At 31.6% G+C, this 22,656-nt stretch overlaps 1 protein-coding gene across 2 annotated transcripts; it reads left to right on the top strand.

Moving 5' to 3' along the window:
• The first annotated feature begins 1,515 nt into the window (after positions 1 to 1,515).
• LOC140059830 (calpain-9-like) lies at positions 1,516 to 21,667 on the top strand. 2 transcript variants are annotated; one of them, XM_072105764.1, is made up of 20 exons: positions 1,516 to 1,617; positions 2,733 to 2,907; positions 6,416 to 6,485; positions 10,297 to 10,549; positions 10,743 to 10,995; positions 11,214 to 11,305; positions 11,390 to 11,467; positions 11,596 to 11,750; positions 12,069 to 12,271; positions 12,661 to 12,881; positions 13,164 to 13,206; positions 15,093 to 15,122; positions 16,615 to 16,698; positions 17,038 to 17,095; positions 18,724 to 18,785; positions 19,125 to 19,193; positions 19,301 to 19,379; positions 19,476 to 19,592; positions 19,924 to 19,979; positions 20,325 to 21,667. In XM_072105764.1, exons 2-20 carry the CDS (start codon positions 2,752 to 2,754, stop codon positions 20,349 to 20,351), a joined length of 2,106 nt encoding a protein of 701 aa, XP_071961865.1. In that variant the 5' UTR covers positions 1,516 to 1,617; positions 2,733 to 2,751; the 3' UTR covers positions 20,352 to 21,667. The 2 variants fall into 2 exon arrangements, with proteins under 2 accessions (XP_071961865.1, XP_071961866.1); XM_072105765.1 differs by lacking the exon at positions 15,093 to 15,122.
• The last annotated feature ends 989 nt before the right edge of the window (positions 21,668 to 22,656 follow it).

Raw genomic sequence — 22,656 nt, 5'->3', positions numbered from 1 at the left:
AGGGACCCTCAGAGGTTCACAAGACAAACATATACACAAGATGCTCTACATAAACAAAGTCTTATTACAAGTCTTTGGGAGTGGAGAATTTGGTCCTTAGAAAAAATCCTGACATGTGACAGGACTTGAACCCAGGACCCTTGGAGTGGTAGCCAAGCATCATAACCACCAAGCCACGTCCATATATGGGCACATCACATTTTTTTTGTCACATAAAGTTTGATAGTGTAGACAAAGCTTCAGATTTGAAAAATAATTGGGCATTCCGATTCGGTACAAGTTGTGACTCAACATTGGGAATCACTAGGACTTTCCTTCTTTGACCAGGCCTACCTATTAATACCCTTCGAGTTAAGTCCCCTGATATATGACAGTTAATCCCCGGATGTACCTTATTACAGACAGGGTCCCTAATGCTCTTTTAAAGATTTGTTAAAAGCCTTTAAAAATAACCGGAGTCTAGTTTTTCAAAAAACGTGCGTTATGTGCTGTTCAACATCCATTAGTTACAGGTATAACCTATAGTCTAATCCCCGACACCCGGGCTACGGATACACCTCAGTAAACGGCTTAAGTTTTTAATTGTTTTAATTTTTCAAAAGTACAGTGACCACAGTAGTTTAAAGCGCAATCCAGGTCACATTTAGAGTACAATTTATCTAGCTCCATCCCCCGGAACAACTAGCTCCATATTTAATATTGTAAAATTTTTAACACAAACAAAGCCGAAGTGTCTAGAATTTATAAACGATTGTAAACTAGTCTAGTGGCTGCTCCTGAGCTGGTAGGACTGGACAGAACATTCTTTTAAAACAAGTTTGTATACCGGATCGCGTAAGTATTTCTTTGTAAATGTAATTAGTACAAACTTACAGCCAAAGAGGGCGGTATACACCTTATAAGTTGGTTCACGACATGAGTCACGCAGTAGGCTATTAAACACCATTCACTATCTTTTCTAACTTTCTTTCACCCTTTATGTTTCTCTCTCGGGATTTTTTTTCATTAAGACACTTTAACTGTTATGTTATATATACATATTTGTTTAAATGATTTTCAGGAATCGATATTTCGATAGTTAATCGATCATTAACGCGCTTTTTCTCTGCAGAATTGTAGGTCTATTAAATTCAAAAGTAGGGACAATATTTTAAATTAAACAATATGAACGCAAAAATAATAGAAGTTAAATTAACTTGTACGGATCATTGTTTATATGCAGTTTAACGTTATACATTGTAAGAATACCAAAAAATAGTAGTAAAAGTATTAAATGAAATACTGTATATATTATATAATCGTGGAATTATTTATTTAATTAATGAATATTTTCTTTAATCACTCTTTTAAAAGAAAACAATATCATACACTTTCTTTGCTAGACCAAAATAATTTTACGGTGAACTTGTTTTTATATAGAAGTTTATTGTAATTGTTTACTCCAATAAAACAAAAATACTCCTAGGTAAACTATAGATGGCGGTATTGCAAATTTATGAGATATTTTCTGGGCGTCGGCACGTACCGCGGCGGTTTTCTCCCCGATATACCACCCACTACTACACTGCACTTAGCGTATACTGTAGTGGTATCGTGATTTTGGTACCGGTGTAAAAGGTAAGTTTTTGTCGGGGTAAATGCAGCTTTTTTAGACATATTTATATCATATTTATTTCATTATGGTATTAATCATATCCGGGCACTAGTTGTCATGCTTATTCATTTGTGTTAATTTGGGTGCAATCTGTATTTTTATTGACCTGTTTTTGCATGCATGACTTCGCTATGTGCTGAGAAAGCACTTATCATATGCACTAGAGTCGAGTAGGCCTACTCTATTAATTTGTTATTGTAGATTACATTTTTATTTACATTAATGTTAATATTTGTGTTTATGATGGTTTCAATTATCTTATGTCTTTTGCTATGCTATTTCTATAATACAAGCGCAAAATAATTGTTTCGAAAATTAGGTCGGTAGAAAGAAAAAGTACATTTAAATACATGAGAATGCTAAGGGATGTGTGAGGTCCTCCAAAAGAGGTGTATAATTCGTTCGGGTATGGAACGCCAATATCTATGGCGCGCCAATAGTTTCATGTACTGTAGGCCCAATAAAACTGAAATAGTAGAATAATATATTTGAAACTGATAGTAAAGTGTTAGTATTGTATGTAGTGTTAGTAGTTACTGTATGTTAGTATGTACATATTTTCCCATTTTATCATCTATACATTAAACCTGGTATACAATAAGGTAATAAATGTTTAAATATCATTTACATACAGTATACTGTACAGTAAACAAGCACTTGCATAAATGGCTATGTCTGGATTTTCAAATATATTAACATAATGCACAACATCTATCTATAATTTACCAACAGTATTCACTCCTGTGACATACATAGGCCTACAAATAATTTATGAATAAACTGATATGAATTATAGAATATAGAAATGAAAAAATTAAAAGAAATACATATAATGCAAATTTACAAGTATAGAAAAACTACAAAATACATGGCTGTTATACAGGAAATCAATTTATGAACTGATTTATTATAATAAGGTAAGAATAAGCACCCTCAGCTGAGATTCGAACCCGGAATCTTCTGCTTGGTATGCAGGCACCCTACCATTAGACCACTAATGCTTTAATGTAAAACATATGTGACAGTACTATATAAATTGTAATTATATCAGAGCGTGACATTTTTGTCTAATTTTCAGAGGTTACTAAAGAAGAAAGATGTCGAAACCATACAAAAACCAGGATTACCAGAAATTAAAGAATGAATGTTTGAAGAAAGGAACATTGTATGAAGATGATGAATTCCCAGCAATCGAGAAGAATCTGTTCTTCAGTCAGAAACCTCCTAGACCATTTGTCTGGCAACGACCAGGGGTAAGTCAGAATAAACCATTTAAATTCAACTTTCCTTATTCCATTTTGTTGTCCTATATTGTACTGTTATTCCTTTTCTGGCCTCTAGTACTAAATATTGTAAAAACTAATATCTTTGCCAATAACACGCATCTATAATTTTCATCAAACATTTGATTGGGTGATTTTGGGTCATATTAAAATGATGAATGTATCTCGGTCAACCTCATTAACATAAATTTTATACCTGAAACTTCGCAACAGGACAGTACTGACTGTACAGTATGTGTAAAGTTTTCATTATTTATACTATCCAGGACTGTGTTATGCTGCAAATCTTTTCTCATATTTAGTTATTAAGGTCAAATGCTTTACACAACCAATCAACACCCATGCCAGCTGCTAAAAATAAATGATTCCTAATCAATCGGCATGGTAACAGATGCATCTGCCGAATGAATTGTTTTGCATTATGATTTAACTTTCTGAAATCATAAAAAATAGTCCTTGATAGTAAATGAATATTGAAGTACTTAAATTTAATATTAAATCTATTAGTTATTGACTGCATGCAAGTTGAATAAATAAACATGCTGTTGAATATTCATAATTATGCTGTTGAATATTCATAAGTACATTGCATTTATTAAAAACATTTTCACTATATTGGATTCAGTAATAGCTTTTGTATATCCCTGCCTTATTCTGAATTAATGATTGATATTTATTTAGTATTGTCTATTGCATCCATTAATTAGGTACTAGACATATTCATTAATTTGGTATGCATATTAATTTTTAATATTAATTGTACTTGCAACCTGTATATCAACCTCCAATAGTTTGTTAATAGTTTCCCTAGACTTTTCACCATGGGAATTTTTATAAAGGATGCACAATTCAAAACTTTTCATAACACTTCATACATTCTCCTGAGGTATTTAAAAGAAATGCATAAAGTCAATATTTTTATTAAAATTTCAAATAATTCTCGGATATATGCTATTACAGTATCAATCCCAGACCAATTAGCAGAGTGCTAAATCTCCCATAATCCCTTTCACTCCATCCCTTGTGACATCATTCACTGGTTTTTAGCATAATTAAATTTATGCAAAATTAATGACAAAGATAGAAAAAACGTGTTATAATTTTGCTAAAGTGTTGTTAATATTTGTCCGCTGCTCATTATGATATTTGCACACTGATGATATCGTGGACGTGGCACCAGATTGGCTGATACCGTGTATAAATTATGTCAACCACTGTTTTGGGTGTTTGCGCCATATTTTTCCATCAGATAATATGGATTACAGTGCAATGTACAACAGTATAAACTAGATAATACATATATAGTAAAGTATAAGGAATTTATGAAATGCAAGGGTGTGGATTAGTTTTCAAGAGTTGGGAATACTTTGGGATGGGCTACAGCGGGTGGGTGGCCAATATACAAGCGGTACAACCTGTACATTTTGAAGGTATAATTGAGGCTTCTTAGGGTTGGAACTTAAAATTAAAGTGTGTTGATATAATCTGAAATAAAAGAAAGTTTGGATGGTTACTGCGCATAAAATCTATGACAATTACATGCTCCAATGTTTATGTATTCATCACAAATATATTAACGACAAAAATTGTATAACTTCTTGGTGTGATAATTCCTTTTGCAGCTTAAACAAAACTATACTAGGATTAAATCTGGACAGGGACAGCAGGCCCATATTGACTGCTGTAAAAGGGGCCAAATTTGAAGAAAAATACTCAAGGGTTTAACCCTCTACTCATTACAAAAGATGTCTGTTCTTTAAAATGTACACATCATACAGTATGTGTACACCTAAGAAATATGCAAATAATTGTGCAGGGTTGGTGTCCTTTTCGTCAAGGATTACTTTCCTGTACTGTAAACAAAAACCATAAAAAACTTCATTATCCATTTGAACCGAGATGAAAATACATTTATATATTTGCTTATGGATATAGTAAATTGCTTAAAATTTTATTAATTAATGATTAATGATTTGTATTCTTGAGATAATTAATAAATATTATTATAAATTATGTAAATGATCACTGGCGGCTACAGTATAGCTCAGGGAATGGACATTTAGACAAAACTAACATTGACGAGTAATATGATTGATACAGTAATATGATTGATACAGTAATATGATTGATACAGTAATATGATTGATACAGTAATATGATTGATACAGTAATATGATTGATACAGTAATATGATTGATACAGTAATATGATTGATACAGTAATATGATTGATACAGTAATATGATTGATACAGTAATATGATTGATACAGTAATATGATTGATACAGTACAGTAATATGATTGATACAGTACAGTAATATGATTGATACATTAATATGATTGATACAGTAATATGATTGATACAGTAATATGATTGATATAGTAATATTGCTGTATACAAAGCGGCACCAACCTATATAATGTCTACATTAGTTTAATATGTAAAATCTGCACATGCAATAAAATATAGTTAAATGTATAGTTTACTCTAGATATATATTGCTATAGATAAAAGCTCCCACCGAGATGTTTATGATCCACTAGGCCTAAACCTGTCCAGTTTAATGGGTTTTAAATGTTTATAAAATGTGAAAACTTCATTTTACATAAGCAACTAAATAAAATATTTGAAATATATAATTGATATTTGTATATAAAATTTAATGTAGCTACAGTATATGCAGAATTATATGTTTATCAGTGCGTTTCAAGGACTTCCTGCTCTGTAGCGCTAATTGTGACCAGCATATTATAAATTAATTCATCGGTACATCACACTTTGAACATCACTAGGATTAGATTGCTGACAGGACATTGACAAGTAGAGGCCACCATAGTGTGACATAGAGGCCATATTGATATATGTAATCATATTTTAGTTCTAGTATAAAAACAGTATTATTTTAACGTAGCACCTAGGCAAATCCGATGAAGTCATATGTGCTAAATTAACAATGTACCGTAATGATAACTTTGTGAACAGCTTCTTTTTTTACACTAAGTAGGAATTGCAAATTGTAAGAACCATTGATACTGTAATTTTCTTGTTTGCATTATTTTTAATATTCCATCCTTGCATCACAGAAAAAACCTTGTAAATATGTAGTAATTATAGAATTCAACATAATATTTGCAATAAATAATGCAAATAACTATTATTACACATTTATAAAAAAATTGTTTGTTTTAAATTTTGTTGACAGAAATATTTTATATATTACAGTAGAGTAGAGGCCGTTGTTTGATACTAGATACCTTTAAGGGGAATGTGAATGAACAATAGGCAATAGGTTTTAACATGGGGGATAAGAGAACATAGTACCTAGTTGGGTCCTCCAGATTGGGGGGGGGGGGTCCCCTTAATAGACATTGTACTATATACTTTGTTAGTCTACTTAATTAGCATAAAATCATTAGTTTAAAAATACTTATTTAGAAACAAAAAATAGTTGATTTTTGTCTTGATTTGTTTTTTTCAGGAAATTGTGGATAACCCTGAATTTTTTGTAGGAGGAGCGAGCCGTTTTGACATTGAGCAGGGTATGCTTGGTAAGTACACATTAGAGCTCACCTTTTGTTCTCCTATTCATTTTAGCAAACTCTATATTCGTAACCTTAAGAATTTCCACAAAAAAACAAATAATCAAATATAATATATTTTTTGTGTCTTTATTTTAATGTTTAAGGGTTGATTTTTAAACCGGTTTCAGAAGGTCGCACAAACATTTGAGTAACTGTCTGTGGATAGCGACATCCTTTGTAAAAATTACATGATAAAATGATATTTTTTGTAACAATAACCCACAACAGGTTAGAAAATCTTTGATAGAAACAGGCTCTAAATTTTTTAATTTGTTGATACAGTACTTTTGTGGTAACAAATGGCTTGTTAACTTGCACCTACACTTTGCTGTGGTGTCTGTGGTTTTGTAGGTGTACAATGATTGTTCCATATAAAACAATAAGTACAAGTATAATATCCTTATAAAGTAGTAAGGTTGTCGATAATACAGCAGTAGATAAACAAGATACAGTACTATTGGTCTTGCCAATGTCCTGTTTTCAGAGAAAAGTTCTCTTCTCATGCTGCATACTGTAACAATGCATTTTAAAGCAACTAATGCAAATACACTTCAGCTTGTTACAATACCAGGTTATCTACAGTAAATCTAATGCTCTTGGCCTATTTAAAGCAAAAACACAGTTGCGTGACAATATAAAGTATATGGTTTCTAGCTATGTCAAATCAGGGAGTTATTCTTTATACTTAAGTTTAGATTTGTCTTTTTCTGTTAATAAGTTTATTAATATGGATGATATTTCCGAAATAAAAAGAAATTGAATTGAATTGAATTGAAAAATGGTAGGTAGGAGGCAGGCATTAAAAAGGCTAAGATTTTGACTGCAGAAAATAACAAATAAACAACATTATACTGTTATACACACAAGAAACGTCTCAAACAGTCCGTAGTCTCATGTTTCACAAAATTCTACTATTTGATAAATAGAACCATTATATATAACCTTTACTGTGCAGTAAAGGTTATACCGAACAACATGCAATACAAAATTAACCAATCAGATAATGATACACTGAGGTGTGATATAAAAGGGACACAGAGACCAATCTAACAATATTTTTAAAGATAAGAAGGGCAAACACATATATTGTGCCCTGTAAATCCTCTGTAGTGTACTTCGTCTGTAGTGTAAAGTGTATTCATAAATGGGTGACCCAAATATACGAAAAGGGAGACCCACTATAAGAAAAGGGAGACCCCACTATACGAAAAGAGAGACCACACTATACGAAAAGAGAGACCCTAATATACGAAAAGGGAGACCCAAATATAGGTCTCCCTTTTCGTATTGGGTCTCGTGTCAGGTCTCTGGTCTCGGGTCTCTAGTTTCGAAACACCCGTTAAAAACAGATGATTTCATTTTCATTTTTACAGAAACCGGTCCTATATATTTGTCTACTTTTGGATGGGGGGGGGGGGGTAGTTGACCGGGGGGTAGTTATCCTAAGGGGGTGGTTGTCCGGGGGCGCAATTTATTCACCTGTGGCGCAAATACTCAGTATCTAAAGCAATTGTTAGTTTAGTCCAAATACAGTAGTATATATATATATATTATTACTGCCTTCAGCTGAAAAGTCTGCCGACATTTCCGCTTGGGCTGCTCCGTAAATCTCTTATAAATACAGTATATACAGGGTAATAAGAATAGTCATGCAATGACAATGGCTTGTCTGATAATGTTATATGCCTGTGGTAAACCAGTGGGAGTAGACAATAGTGTTTTGAAACTATAGTATGGTTTAGGACTATGCTATATTGTCCTAATTCAAAGAAAGATTGATTGAACTTAAGAAGTTCCAGTGAAGTAAGTAAATAATGTGTGGGCATTTTGCATTTGTTTGTGTTTTTAAAGGAAGGAGTACTCTATCTCTAGTGACCTTAATAATTGTACATAACATAATGATATGGTGCTTTTTACTACAGTCAAATTATTTTGATTGTAAAAAAAAAGAACATGCTCTGCTTAAAAGTGTTTTTAAAAAATAAGTATGACTCAGAATGAGAAATGATGCCAGACAGATGTCCAAATATTACCTAAAATATGTAACATAAACAAGATGGTAAAATGATCCCCAGTGCTGCTAGGTCAGTTGTTTCCATGCTTGTGATCTTACTAGACAGAATTCCTAACTGGTCTACAGTTCAACTGCTCAAATTCCTGACATTTCCATATTAAATTAAATATTTTGAAGCGTGTGTCTGTCTGCAAAGTCATATCCGCTGAGTTAGGAAAGGACTACAAAAGAAATAACTCATTTACTTAAATGACAATTATTTTCTAATGAATGCTCTATAGTATTTAAATTTAGAGATAATGATGCTATAATATACCTTGCAATCATTCATTCAATGTTGGTTCTTACTGTGCCATTTCCCCTCCTTATATTCTCTGGATTTCTAAGCTTATAATTACTGCAAGAATTATAATTGCAAATTTGTTTACTCAAGTGTTCTAAATGTCTCCAGTATAATTACATAAATACAGTACATGCATACCTGGGCAAAACAATTGACCAATAAACTTAGCTCACTGATGCAAAGAATATATAATACTGTATTTTAAATTATCATATTTGAATTTAGTATTTTGGGCTATGAATAGAAATGAATGGGAAAAAAATAGGAGTAGGTATGCTTTGATATAAGCATAACAATTTAGCATATTTCCATACAGAAATTGTATGGATGAATGATTTTTATCAGTTGTAGTAAAATGATATGTATACGGTAGATGATTCAATAAGCTAAAGAATGGAGCAGGCTAATAGTATTAATGTAGGTAAAAGTGTCGATGCTATAATAATACATTGTATTTCAATAGCCTTTAATAATATCCTGTGGATTTATAAAGCACCTACAGTAATGTTGTCAAACCTCTAAGCTCTGTACAAATATTATCCCGGCCATTTTTTTTTATCAAACATGTATGGAATCATACTCCCATAATGCAGCTAGTAATCAGTGCAAAGTTGTATCTTGATCAATAACAGGTACCCATTCTTTATACACCTGGGTGGATAGAGAGGCAAACGTAAGTGTAAAGGATACAAGCAATGGGACGAGCATTGGATTTGAACCCATAATCTTATGATCAGTAGTCCAAACGTCTAATACACTGCGCCACAAGCCTTTACATACAGTAAAGATAATAAGATATTAGACAAACAAATAATAATATTGTCCTTGAACCACCTAACACGCTATTCCAAAAATCTGTCTCCTTTAACCCAGAGGCTGCTGAATGCTGTACTATTGAATTGAACAAGCCTAATAAGTTGTAAATAAAATAGGCTGCCGAATTCAGAATTATTTCTTTGAACAAGCCTAATAAGTCAAAAATAGGCTGACGAATCCTGAACTATTTATTAGAACAATTAATTAAAATTAAAGTAATTAAAATATGTGTGAAACAAAACAAAGTTCAACCATCCATACTCTGAAAGGGATCTTAGAATCACCAACATTGGTTTGTTTAGGGCGCTATTCAAATTCCAACACCCAGTTATAAAATGTAAGTACACAACAGCCTGCTGTTCATAAATCAAAACATATTATTTCAAAATTTTACAGTTTCAAAATACTGACAAACCAAATTACACATTAGTGGATACCTAATATTGACACAGATAAAATGTTAGGTATTTAGGTAATTGGAATGACTTATTTAAACTTATTACTATACAAGGATGTACTGCACAGAGATTAATATTAATATTGCACCAAGAACAAAGAAAGATATTTTGACTATTAACTATTGTTTATTTATTCATTATTTTTAGGTGACTGTTGGTTCTTGGCAGCCGTTGCATCTCTTTCACTCCAACAGAACCTCCTTCACCGAGTCTGTCCAGCAGAACAAACATTCAAGAGAGATTATGCCGGAATCTTCCACTTTCAGTTTTGGCAGTATGGTGAATGGGTTGATGTGGTTGTGGACGATCGCCTTCCAACTTACAATGGTGAACTGGTGTTTGTCCATTCCAAGGAGAAGACTGAGTTCTGGAGTGCTCTTATGGAGAAGGCTTATGCTAAGTATGTTTAAAATTAAAGTATTTTTTAACTGGAAAGTAATATACACAGTAATGGTTTTCTGAAGGTCAAGGTTTAAACAAAATTAAACAAAAATTAATAATAATATAATATTTAACTAATAAAAGAAGCTCTGTAATGACCGTGCATTTTATGAGCGTAACATAATAGTTTGTGAATTACTTATTTCTTGTAGACTCCACGGCTCCTACGAAGCATTAAAAGGAGGCAACGTTGTTGAGGCAATGGCTGATTTCACTGGAGGAGTTGCTGAAGCTATCGACCTTCGTGAAAAGACTCCTAAGAAACTCTTTAAGACCATGATTTCAGCATTCAAGAGAAGCTCTCAGATGGGTTGTTCCATTGAAGCTGTGCCCGGACAGGTGGAGGCTAAACAAAACAATGGTCTTATCTGTGGACATGCCTACACAATTACAGGTGTCACCAAGGTATGATCTTTTATGAAGTTTTATATGATGGTAGTCTATTTTGTACCTAATTTACCTGAATAAAGCCTATTATCTCCAAGAAAAGAGCTACTCGAATATATAAAATTTGATAAACATCCCATATCAGATAATGGTATATTCCATAAACCCTGCCCTCAAGTGAGTATTCTGCTATACACTTTTCTTGTACTTGTTACTAATTGATTTTTATTTTACAGGTTAATCTTCGTTCACGCCAGAAAGATGTCCGTCTTGTGAGGGTGCGTAATCCGTGGGGAAAATCAGAATGGAACGGTGCATGGAGTGATGAGTAAGTCTAACCACTTGTATGTCACATTTTAAACACATTAGATTTGTTCCCAATTTTCTGACAATTTGTTTTTATCATAAACAGATCACGTGAATGGGAAGCTGTCTCTGCTCAAGAAAAGAAACAACTTGGTCTGGAAACTTCAGATGATGGAGAATTCTGGTAAGAACTAATCTCTAATAACCTTAGTAACGAATGCAATAATATAACACATTTTCACTGATTTATTAATACTTGTATCAAGATGAATAAAGGAGATGAAATGCAGTATTTACCTAATTTTTCTCCAGGATGGAATTCCGTGATTTCACCCGTGAATTCATGCGATTGGACATTTGTAACCTTCCACCAGGGGAAGTGTTGAGCAAGAAAAATTACAATGTGAATTCTACTCACGGCCGCTGGCAGAAGAACTGTTCTGCAGGCGGTTGCAGGAACTTCCCAGGTTTGACCTAAATATAAGAATTTGTAAAATTAGTAAATCATCTTACAATATTGTATTGCATGAATTTACCTTGTAGTGGATTAAGTGTATTCCATCATCTATGTGCGCCTGTACTTCAACAAGGTTCTGCACAGTATACTGTAGGAATATGTTGATGAAAGACGTTTGTGCTTCCATCAGTCTTTTAAACATAATAGACTGTATCCTTGAAAGTAGATTAACAGGCTGAGGTTTGATCTCTCTAATTTGGTAGGTAATACCTACTACTTGGAAAAATAACATACAATAATGACATATTTATTATAATTTTAAATAAAGACACTTTCTGGATCAACCCACAAATCCGACTAAAATTGGAAGAAGAGGATGGTAGTGACGATGAGGATAACGATGATGAAGAGGACAACGCTGTCAAGATTGAAGGAGGATCTACATTTATTGTTAGTCTCATGCAAAAACATCGCCGCAAACAGAAGAGGATGGGTATTGACAACCTGACAATTGGCTTTGCCATCTATGAGGTATTAATCTAACAATTACAATCCATTTAGTATCCCGATTGTTGCACACGAATGCAAGGTTTCAAATCTGCTGTACAGAGGTTTATGAAATGGCAAAATTCAAATCTCATTCCTCTCAACAACAACAAAAAAACACATCTTAACAAAATTTCCCTCCAAACTCCGCTGGTGTCCCATCCATTTCAAGATACTACCATACTTTCATTTGTGGAGAGGGGTTTTCAATTTCAACTAGTCATATCTCACTCTTGGAGGCAAAAGGCTATTGTCGGTTTATCCAGGTAAGCTGGGCACAAAATAGGTATGATTTCTTTCAGATGTTCTTTTTTTTTTATTACATTCACAATAACTTTAATTTTTATTACATTCACAATAACTTTAATTTTCAGTTAAAAAGCAAGAAGAACAAAAACATGGAAATCATGCCAAAGGAGTTCTTTTTGTACAACGCCTCCAAGGCCCGTTCCAATACATTCATAAACACCAGAGAAATCTGTGGACGTTTCACGCTACCAAAGGGAGAATATGTCATCATACCTTCAACATTTAATTCAAACGAAGAAGGTGACTTTGTTTTGAGAATCTACAGTTTGAAGAAGTCAGAGGCCAAGTGAGTTGATAGTTGCTTTTTGGAAATGAATACAGTAGAAGCTAGGGGCTTGGTTTGTTCAGAGGTGTTCCCTGAATAGGAGTTGACCATAGTGTAGCCATGCATTTATCCTTGTTTCTTTCATGACAAAGTGTCCCTTAAGGAGTTTCCCACAGGAGGGTTTCTATGTACTAAAAATTCAGTACATTTAGTGTCATAATATACAACGAGATGATTGCAAGATGTGTTTTGTGTACAAAACCAAATCTCTTTAAAGAAGTAATCTTTTTTTTCTTATTTTAGAGATATTGATGAAGAAACTGGTGTTGTTGAACTTCCCAAAGAGGTAATTCATTTTTCATTGTTTGTTTACCTGCTTTTTTTTCTCTAATACTCTTTTTTATGTTTGATTATCTTTAAATAAACTGGGATACTTTTGTTGGCAAAACAGATTTTTCTTTTGGTTAATGATACATTTTCAAATGTTGAAATACAAAATGAAACCAATAGTTCTTTTGGTTTTTTTTTGGTTTTGAAAATAAGTAACCCTTATATAGAAATACCTTAACCAAAACTGCCTACTTATTCATTTAATCAAAACCTTATTGTTTTCATATAAGTGTTTGTCTTAATTAAATATACAATTATAATTTATCTTATTTAATGTGTTTTCATTGTATGTATCATTTTGTTTTATTATCATTATCCGTTTAGTAAATTCATTTTTTTGTTAACTTTCTATATTCAGGAAGCTCAGGTAAAAATATTTATCTTTTTAAAAGATATTATTAACATTTATTTATAACTAACATTGACTTTTACTATTGCATGTCAAAATGGAACAAATATATACACTAGTATTAGAATTAACATTTTTAATTATATTCTTTTTAAAGATCATTAATAAATCTGTGACTAAGGTATTAACAGGGCCCTGTTACCACCCAGGGGTATATTCTCCCTCTTCTGGCTATACACTCCCTCTTCTGGCTATACAGTAGTACAGTTATCAATATCATTGTACATGACAAAACCGATTTTACCAATGTCAATATACTTCTGGGGAGAAAAATTGATCAAATACTAACAGCATGAAATTGTAAATGGTTAAAGATGTATTGTCCCCCAAAAATGAAGATTAATAAAATCATACTTTTGATAGGCCATTTTGCAGTTTTAGTAAAGTTATTCACTTCTGTTAAAAAAAATTTTACTTGTAAAAGACAAAGTAAACGATTACATTTAACCAAAAACCCATTGTCTGACGGACAATTAAAGATTTTTTTGCTTTAAATACCTTTTTCAGCTATTTTTTTTCCCATCCATTTTTAGTCAAAGTGAATAACTATTATGTTACATTAAAATGGCATATTCAACTAAAAATATTTAAAAATTATTATTATTTCTGCATGGACTATATTTTATTTTTTTAATAAATTAAAAATATTTATTTAGAATAAACTAAACCTGCATGAAGGACTCTTGACCAGTGGCACTATAATAACGTGCAACACAAAATTCTTCTATATAGTATTAGCTACACTATATATTTATATTTTACACTTGGAACATGCAGTACAGGTGGATCACATACTGTATGCAAATAAATATACCAATACTCACATTAAACACTATTATGGTTGAATTTGCAAGTCATTGATTGTTTATTACTTTATACTTAATTTTAATAAAATAATACTGATAATATAACCCAAACATACCTTACAAAGCTATTATTATTTACAACCGTATATGACCGAGTATCATCCTGTGCTCGAGTATAATCCCATTCTCAAGTACTGTATAATCACACCTGCTAATTGAGGATCATTTGGATCAGAAACAAGGGTATGGTAAATTCAATTGTTAAATACAATATAATCCAACCATTTAATTTCCACAAATATTATACCCAGGCCCCCTGAGACTATACCCGGTCATCATAGTATAGACTAAACCAGTTTAAAACTTGATAATATGACATTGAGTACTTTGTGTGTAATTTGATACTAGGGTGATTATTAAAAATTAAACAAAAACCTACATAAAGTAATAGTATGGGTAACTTGTTTGAAATGATTAATACAGTGAGCAATGCCTGGGTAACGCTAACAGTCTGAAAATACAGTAGATTGTTACATGGAATGAATTGAATTGTAAGTCTCATTGAATTGCTATACAGTAGAGAGTTGTAAATTGTTTTCAATCATTTATGTTGCGTCTTCTTTCTAGCCAACTGCGGGAGCACCAACATCAAAAGCGGTAGTTTGATTGATTTAGTTGTTCTGCATTATATGCCTGTTGCATAATTTTGCATTTTTAATTTAAATAATTATACACATTTTCTGTTGTATTTACCTTTTTAGTTTCATTTGAATTTCAGTTTGAATGTGTTTTGTTTTTATAAATTAATAAATTGCAATTATTAAGTAACAATATCCTTATTTTTTGGGGAAGTTATATATTTAATGCATAATTGAAATTCTGATAATTTACATAGATGAATTAATAATTATGATATTATCTAATCTTATTTCTAATATATTAGTACGCTGTATGCTGAAAACCTTTAGGAAATGGTATTTGCACATAGCTTGTTTACTCATACAGTATATAAATACTACAGTATATGGCATGGCATTAGGAATTGACTTAAAATACTATGGAATGTTATGTTATTAAATAAAATATGAAATTATATATTTTGCTTTTTACAAACAATAGAATAACTGATTCTCTGGTTTATTTTTATTTTTTAGGAAAAGGTATAACATCTAATCAAAATTGTTTATAATATTACTAATCAAACTAGCAAAACATAACAGAACTGCATACAGTAACTTTCCAAACCGGTTAGCTTCTGCTTTAGAAGCCTTCATAACATAGATTGTAATAGGAACGGATTCAAGAACCTAGGCCCAATCGCAGAAATTGTAATATAATGCAAAAGATAGGACATCAAATTAAACTTGGCACCATTTTTAGACACTGGGCCCCCATATTTCAGAATCCTGGATCCGCCACTGTTATGTGAGCTTTACACAGTTGTTGCTTCATATTCATTTATCATTTAGGTATATTTATTCATAAAAAGACATCAAAATACAACGGCAGCCAAAAGGCTGAAAAGTAGTATTTTACAAAATTTGATAAAAATATATAAATACATTATGTATAAAAGGTAAAACTAGTTTAAAAAAAAAAAAAAAAAAAAAAAAAAAAAAAATACACACGAAAGCAATACACAAAATTGTCTTGAAATTAGACACATCTAGGCTGCCTCAAGACATTCCTTTTACATGATTCACCAAGCCAAGCCATAAAAAGATATTGCCATTTGCTTGGCCTGTAGTGCACATTATGATTTATTATACAGTAGTTTCTTACTGTATGGTAAATTAAAATATACATAATTATATAATAGTATATAATTAGTAAAACTACAAAAGTATATCAATATCAATTATTAGACTATAAAAAAGGGTGATTTATTATAACAAATATATACATGGCATATACTGTTATTATATTGTTAAAGTATATTTTAAGAACTACTATATGTTTGCATATTAATTACTATAATATATTTGTCTGTTTTTCTATCTTTTTTATTTGTTGTTATGAGAAAGATTTAATTTTTATTCTGTATAGTGCTGGACTAGAATTTGCATTTTGAGTGCAACATCAGCATTTAATGCTGTTTACATTTTGTTGTTGATGTACTAAAATCATGTTTACATTTATTTTTGTGTAGCCAACATTGACTCCAGAACAACAGGCTGCATTTAATGCCCAGGAAGAGAAATTCAGGGAATTCTTCCAGAAACTTACTGGAGATGTATGTACTACAAATTACTATACTAATTTTGGGCACCATGGGTTTGAATCACATGGCTGCTCTCCATTCAGTGACCACTGAATAGTGACTGTAACATATTCTGAATGAGATGCTAAGCCAGTAATGTTGACATCTTAAAGAATTGTATATCATTATCAACAAGAGTTTTGGGTCTTCTCTTTATCTAGGCCTCAGAAATGGAACAAAAACAATAAATACAAAGCTATTGAGTAAAAAAAACCCGTCTCTATTCTCACCCAACACTTCCTCTAAAGCCATGTTGTTTACGGTGTAATATTGCTTGTATTCTTATTTTGAAAATATTTATAATTGTTTTAGGATATGGAAGTAGATGCGTGGGAGCTTAAAGATATTTTAAATGCTGCCCTGAAAAATGGTTGGTATATTTTTACAATAATCACAATAAGATATTTTTGAGGAATTGGGGAGGGAAGGTATTAGAAGTGTGATTGTCAGAGAGCATGGGAATGGAATGCATACAAGCCCATAGCCAGGGAGTTCAAGAAAACCTCCAACTTTCCTGGAAGTGCCCTTTTCAACCAAGAGACCAGTCAGTGATAGTAAATAAGCCTAATGAACTAGCCTTGCTCTTGGTGATTTGTTTTCCTTTTGTGGAAAAATGAACACCCTGTAAAAATCCTGGCTATGGGCTTGTAAAGGATGAAATATATTGATAATCAGTGCATAAAATAATTACATCTAGATATAGATACTGATATTGCTTGACCTCATATAATGACCCCATATGGTGAAATTAAGCATGTTTGCCATAACAACAATACATGTTTCTCTTCAATTAATATGCTTGGTTGTTATCAAATAATTTTGATTTAATAACATTTAAATCCAAAAAAAAATTGTCATCTGTAAATTACTGGAATTTTTACAATTTTAGATTAGTTTATGTTTATTTTAATTGAAGAAAGACTTGTATGTAATAATAACAGATACTTAGCAACAATTATTTTTTATAATAATATTAATATAACATTCTCCTCTGCTGTTTATAACATATATCCTATTCATTGCATGGTGATAATTTGCTGATATAATCAGATATCAAGAATGGTGAGAACATTATTAATAATATATTTTTGTAGTTTTACCTTAGTTTTTCTTTAGTTTCTGTGTAACTATCATCAGAAAGCAAAGCTAATGATGATACATCATGTGTAGTCCTATCCTTTTTTTCTTGCTTTTGATTTTCTTAAATCTATGTACCATTGCATATTACCATACTGTGTATAATTAGTAGAGTGAGCCTTGCTTGTTTCATTACTTTTCTTGTACAGTACTTGTTATTTATATTTTATAATGGATCATTTCTGTTTTTTTAAAGTACCAGTAGTAGTAGAGTCAACTTTCCTAAAACTGTACTCCCTAAAATCGTACTCCCTAAAACCAGAAACTCCGAAATCCAAAAACTAGTTCTCCGAAGTCAACTAATTCTCCCAAAACCAGAAATTCATTCTCCCAAAACTAGAAATTCGTTCTCCTAAAACCAGAAATTCATTCTCCCAAAACTAGAAATTTGTTCTCCTAAACCAACATTTGTCATAAAGGCCCTAAATTCTTCCTACCATTTAAAATGCATACTAAAAACCAGACTTACTGGGTTTTTTAGGGTCGGCTGTATTACTGAAAAACTTTAAATTTAATTTTGTTCAAAAATACTTTTACATTTTTAATGTTATTGTTAATTATTTAGATCATGTATAAGTGTGAACGATACTTTTTGTTTTCAGTCTTGTTAAGTCTAACTACAAATTGTATTTTAACTGCTTTATAATGTTTGAAGTAGTGTTTTTTATGTACTGTACCATTCTACATTTGACAATAATATGCCTTTGTGCATCTTTTTTTCTTATAAATACATATAGTATTATTTTATATACATTATTGTCTCTATTACAACAAATATTGTAGTAATGTAAATATATGGGTTTTCCTTGTTTAAACAAACTATTTGAAGATGTATTGATGAATGTTCACTTATTTTTTTAGAACTCCATGGCTCATCTGGTTTCACCCTTGAATCCTGCAAGAGTATGGTGGCTCTTAACGATGTATCCTTTTTAAATTTATGTGAAGTATTTTAGTATGGGAGTGATTAGTGCATTTACAGTAAGAGGTGGTTGATAATAAACAATTATCATCTTGTATCATTGTCTTCTTCTTTATTGTATCAAACAATTAATCAATACAAAAGGTAGCCAAGATATAGCCGGAGCTAATCAAGCTTGGTACCTTTTAAAACATCTTAACCAACTTAAGCTACGAAATTAACAAATAAATAACAGAGCTTAAAGGAAAATAAAATTTTTAATAAGCTAACTTTTTTTTAAGTAATGAAATGAAAGCTTCGCAACTTTCTGCTATATGATCTTTAACCTTAATATAATTAGCTTGATCGCTCAGGCAAGCTTGGATTCGATGAATTTAAGGCCTTGTGGAGAGACATCAAAAGATGGAAGGTAAATCTTTTTCCTTTATACACTAAAAATGTACTAAAACAATGTAACTTGCCCAAAAAGTTACTCTTCTTCACTACAGTTTATTTATGTAATTTTTCTTTTTTCAGGGTGTCTTTAAGAAATTTGATACCGACAACAGTGGAACATTTAATGCATATGAGTTACGAATGGCTCTCCGAAGTGTTGGTAAGAAGTTTTGTACTATCAAAGTTATTTTAAAAACCAATGTACTGTAAGCAAAATAATCGATATTGATTCTAATATTTATAAATTATAATTTAGGGTATACTGTGAGTTCAAAGACATTCAGTGCATTGGTGTTGAGATACGGAGGAAAAGACGGTACCATCGATTTTGATGATTTTATTCAGTGTACCATCAAGCTCAAGCATATGTTTGGTAAGCATTCAAATCTGTCTTTTTTTTCTTTTGTGATTTTAAGTTTAAAAAAGTGTTGCATAATAGCTATTTCAAATCTTATTGCTTAAGTTGGTCAAAGTTTGGAAATAAGGAACATTTGTTTTACTCCTTTTTGTTATGTGTATTGGTTTTTTTTTAATGAGATGAATAAAGAGATTGATTTTACAATAAAATAAAACATTCCAAATTTGAGGGTGGACTTGAATGTTCTAGGGTTGGCTTACACTAGTATCTTTACATTACATCTACTATAAAATGTGTTCCTTGGCAACAAGTCTAACATTATTGTTTTGTCTTTCTCCTGAATTAGATGCATTCAAGAAGAATGCACCAAACGGTAAACAGACACAATTTGAATTGGATGAGGTAAGTTTTAAAAAAAAGATATAAATAAAAAATTATTGTTGATTATTGTAATATACAGATGATATTATTAGTACAGTACAATTATGAATGTTTAGTTGTATAGTTTATACTGTGTACCATACAGTATATTTGTTTACTGTGCATAATTCTGATTTCCAATTGAATTCATATTTATTCCACCATGGCAATGAAATAGCACATACAAATAATAATAATAATAATAAACAGTATTTATATAGCGCCTAATGGATCACTGACCCCTGACCTTAACTAATGGTAATAAACTATCCCCCGCCGGACACCATTCCGGTATTTCAAATCTAATAAATATATTTTATTTTTCAGTTTCTCCAAATGTCCATGTATTCATAAATGGCAAGAAGCCCACATAATGAGGATGACCATCTAGCACAGTAAAATAATAAATACATTGGTTGCTTTAGTCTAGATTCTTTTTTTTTTCATTCATAACTATAGAATAATTATTCATAAAGATTCTTTATTCCAATTATACATTTGATGTTTTCTATAAAAAAATATATATTAAAATTATGATTTAGATGGTGCAAACTGGAAAAAATTTTACTAATGACAATTTGTAATTGTTGACAGCTGAGTTTAATCAACTTTTTATTCTGTATTTTCTCTCAAGTTTTGTAGTGCTGTAAATGGTAAATTATGTTTAGTTCAAGTATAATAATAAATTTGTAATTAAAATTACTGGTTCGTTAATCATCCCGTAAAAACTAAAATCGATTTACAAGCCAACAGTATGATTTACCAACCTGTTGGTAATCACAGATGGATCTACATTATGTAAGCATGTATAATTATCATACAATTACAGTATATTTATGTATCAGTTTAGCAGATTACATATTTTACATAATACATTATGTTCACATAAAGCTCACCTGGCAGATTACATACATTTTGTATTTTATGTGTTCATGAGATCTACCACTGTAGGCTGCTAACAAGGTGTGTAAAAGTAGACCTAAACTTAAATACTCTATGGGGATATGTAGTACGCACAACCATTTGTATTCACAATAGATGCAGGACCTCATTTTTTGGCTTTTATTATTGTTTGAATTACTAGTTTAGATTTTAAATGTTTTGCTGTGTTTTTACCAATCTTGTAATACATAAAATAAATGTAATTGAAGGCTATGAATAACAATTAAAATGTTTGATATCATGCCAGTTTTTTTTATTATGGCATTTTTTGGCTTTCTTATAATTTAATATTTCAATAATTTTTTTTATGGAATTAGTTTTAAAATTACCTTGATATTTATTAGATGATTATTTAGATTACACTTTAGAAAGCAGAAATATCTAAATATTCATTTAAGTGTTTAAATACTCTATACTCTACATGTCAGACATGGATTCAAACAGACAGGAATGTGCAGCACATATTTTAGAGCCAACGTAACATTTTAAAGTTTGCTAGCAAGCGGAAAACAAACATAAAACTGTATTTTATTCAATGAATTCTACCTGAAAGTTTAACGATGGACGTTTTATCATAAATATCATTAAATTGTAGAATAAAATTTATCAATGTAGTATAGGCCTAGTGTAGAATATAAATATTGAAACTTTCTATCATCTATTTGTTTAGAAAATTAATGTATTAATGTGTATTGAGCCTGCATGAATAAATGTAAAGATCCTTTGGATTTTCTTGGTTGCTATTCGGTGCTTGAATTAAAAGATTGATACGATGCACACTACTTGATTGCCGTTCAATTGTGCTATTGCTTGACGGTGGTTCTAAAAATGCGTATGTAAAAAAGACAATTTTTTTCCAAAACAAAGGACTACACGGTGAAATGCTAATGTAAATTCAAGACAGAAAAAAAATGAATTCCCTAAAATGTATGGGCAATTATTGAGAATGTGCTGTTGTAACCACCTCCCCCTCCAATTTATAACATACGACTTATACGCACGATAGGCGTCTGTTTCTAGACCTACACCCCAGGGCATAAGCTTGACCTGGGAGGTCAAACAAGTGCCAACCAAAGACAGAAATGATATCGAATTATGTGGCAAGAAGAACGTCACGATATCGTATAGGATCGTGAAGTAATGGTATATATCCGCCGTATATACGATATCGTCACGTTCTTCTTAGGACTAGTCACTGTGACTACCAGTACCACTGTCGATACGAACGATCGGCGGTAAGCACTCGGGGTAACTTGCATGGCCTGGCCTGGCAATTTTATTATTTTAAATACGCAGAAAAGTAGGCCTACTCACCACTTTATTCCAAATTGCATCAAATCTACTAACAATGACAACTTGTCTGTATTTCAAAAATCTAGTTTCTCTCCTACATAATACTTCTCTAAAAAAGGTTTTGTTTTCCTCCTGCGCTGCTAGGTGAGGCTAGTCCGGTCAGTGCCTCGTGTTTGAAAGAGAGCGCGGCAAAGCTTTTACATCCGGGACCTCATTGACTGCTCTCTTCTGATTGGTTTAAACTTCCTATCAAGTCGCACGTGAACGTACGATAAACAACACAAATCGCACGTGTGGCAGTTGCATGTGCGATAAAAAATATAAATAGGTCCAAACGCACTCTGTACGATACGATACATTAATGGATATATAGATATATTTGTCTAGACGGCCGCCTTGAATCCGCATAATTATGTATTTTGCG

This window comes from Antedon mediterranea, chromosome 10 (genome assembly GCF_964355755.1).
Source record: "Antedon mediterranea chromosome 10, ecAntMedi1.1, whole genome shotgun sequence".
In the NCBI taxonomy this organism is placed as follows: domain Eukaryota; kingdom Metazoa; phylum Echinodermata; class Crinoidea; order Comatulida; family Antedonidae; genus Antedon; species Antedon mediterranea.
Note: the sequence above shows the minus strand (reverse complement) of the source record. Positions and strands in the feature narration are given on the sequence as shown.

Excerpts from the sequence above, each read along its gene's own strand:
- LOC140059830 (XM_072105764.1), top strand. The coding sequence starts at position 2,752 with ATGTCGAAACCATACAAAAACCAGGATTACCAGAAATTAAAGAATGAA. Across the intron at positions 13,207-15,092 it reads TTGTTGAACTTCCCAAAGAG|CCAACTGCGGGAGCACCAAC; the intron begins GTAATTCATTTT and ends TCTTCTTTCTAG. Across the intron at positions 18,786-19,124 it reads GTATGGTGGCTCTTAACGAT|CTTGATCGCTCAGGCAAGCT; the intron begins GTATCCTTTTTA and ends TAATATAATTAG.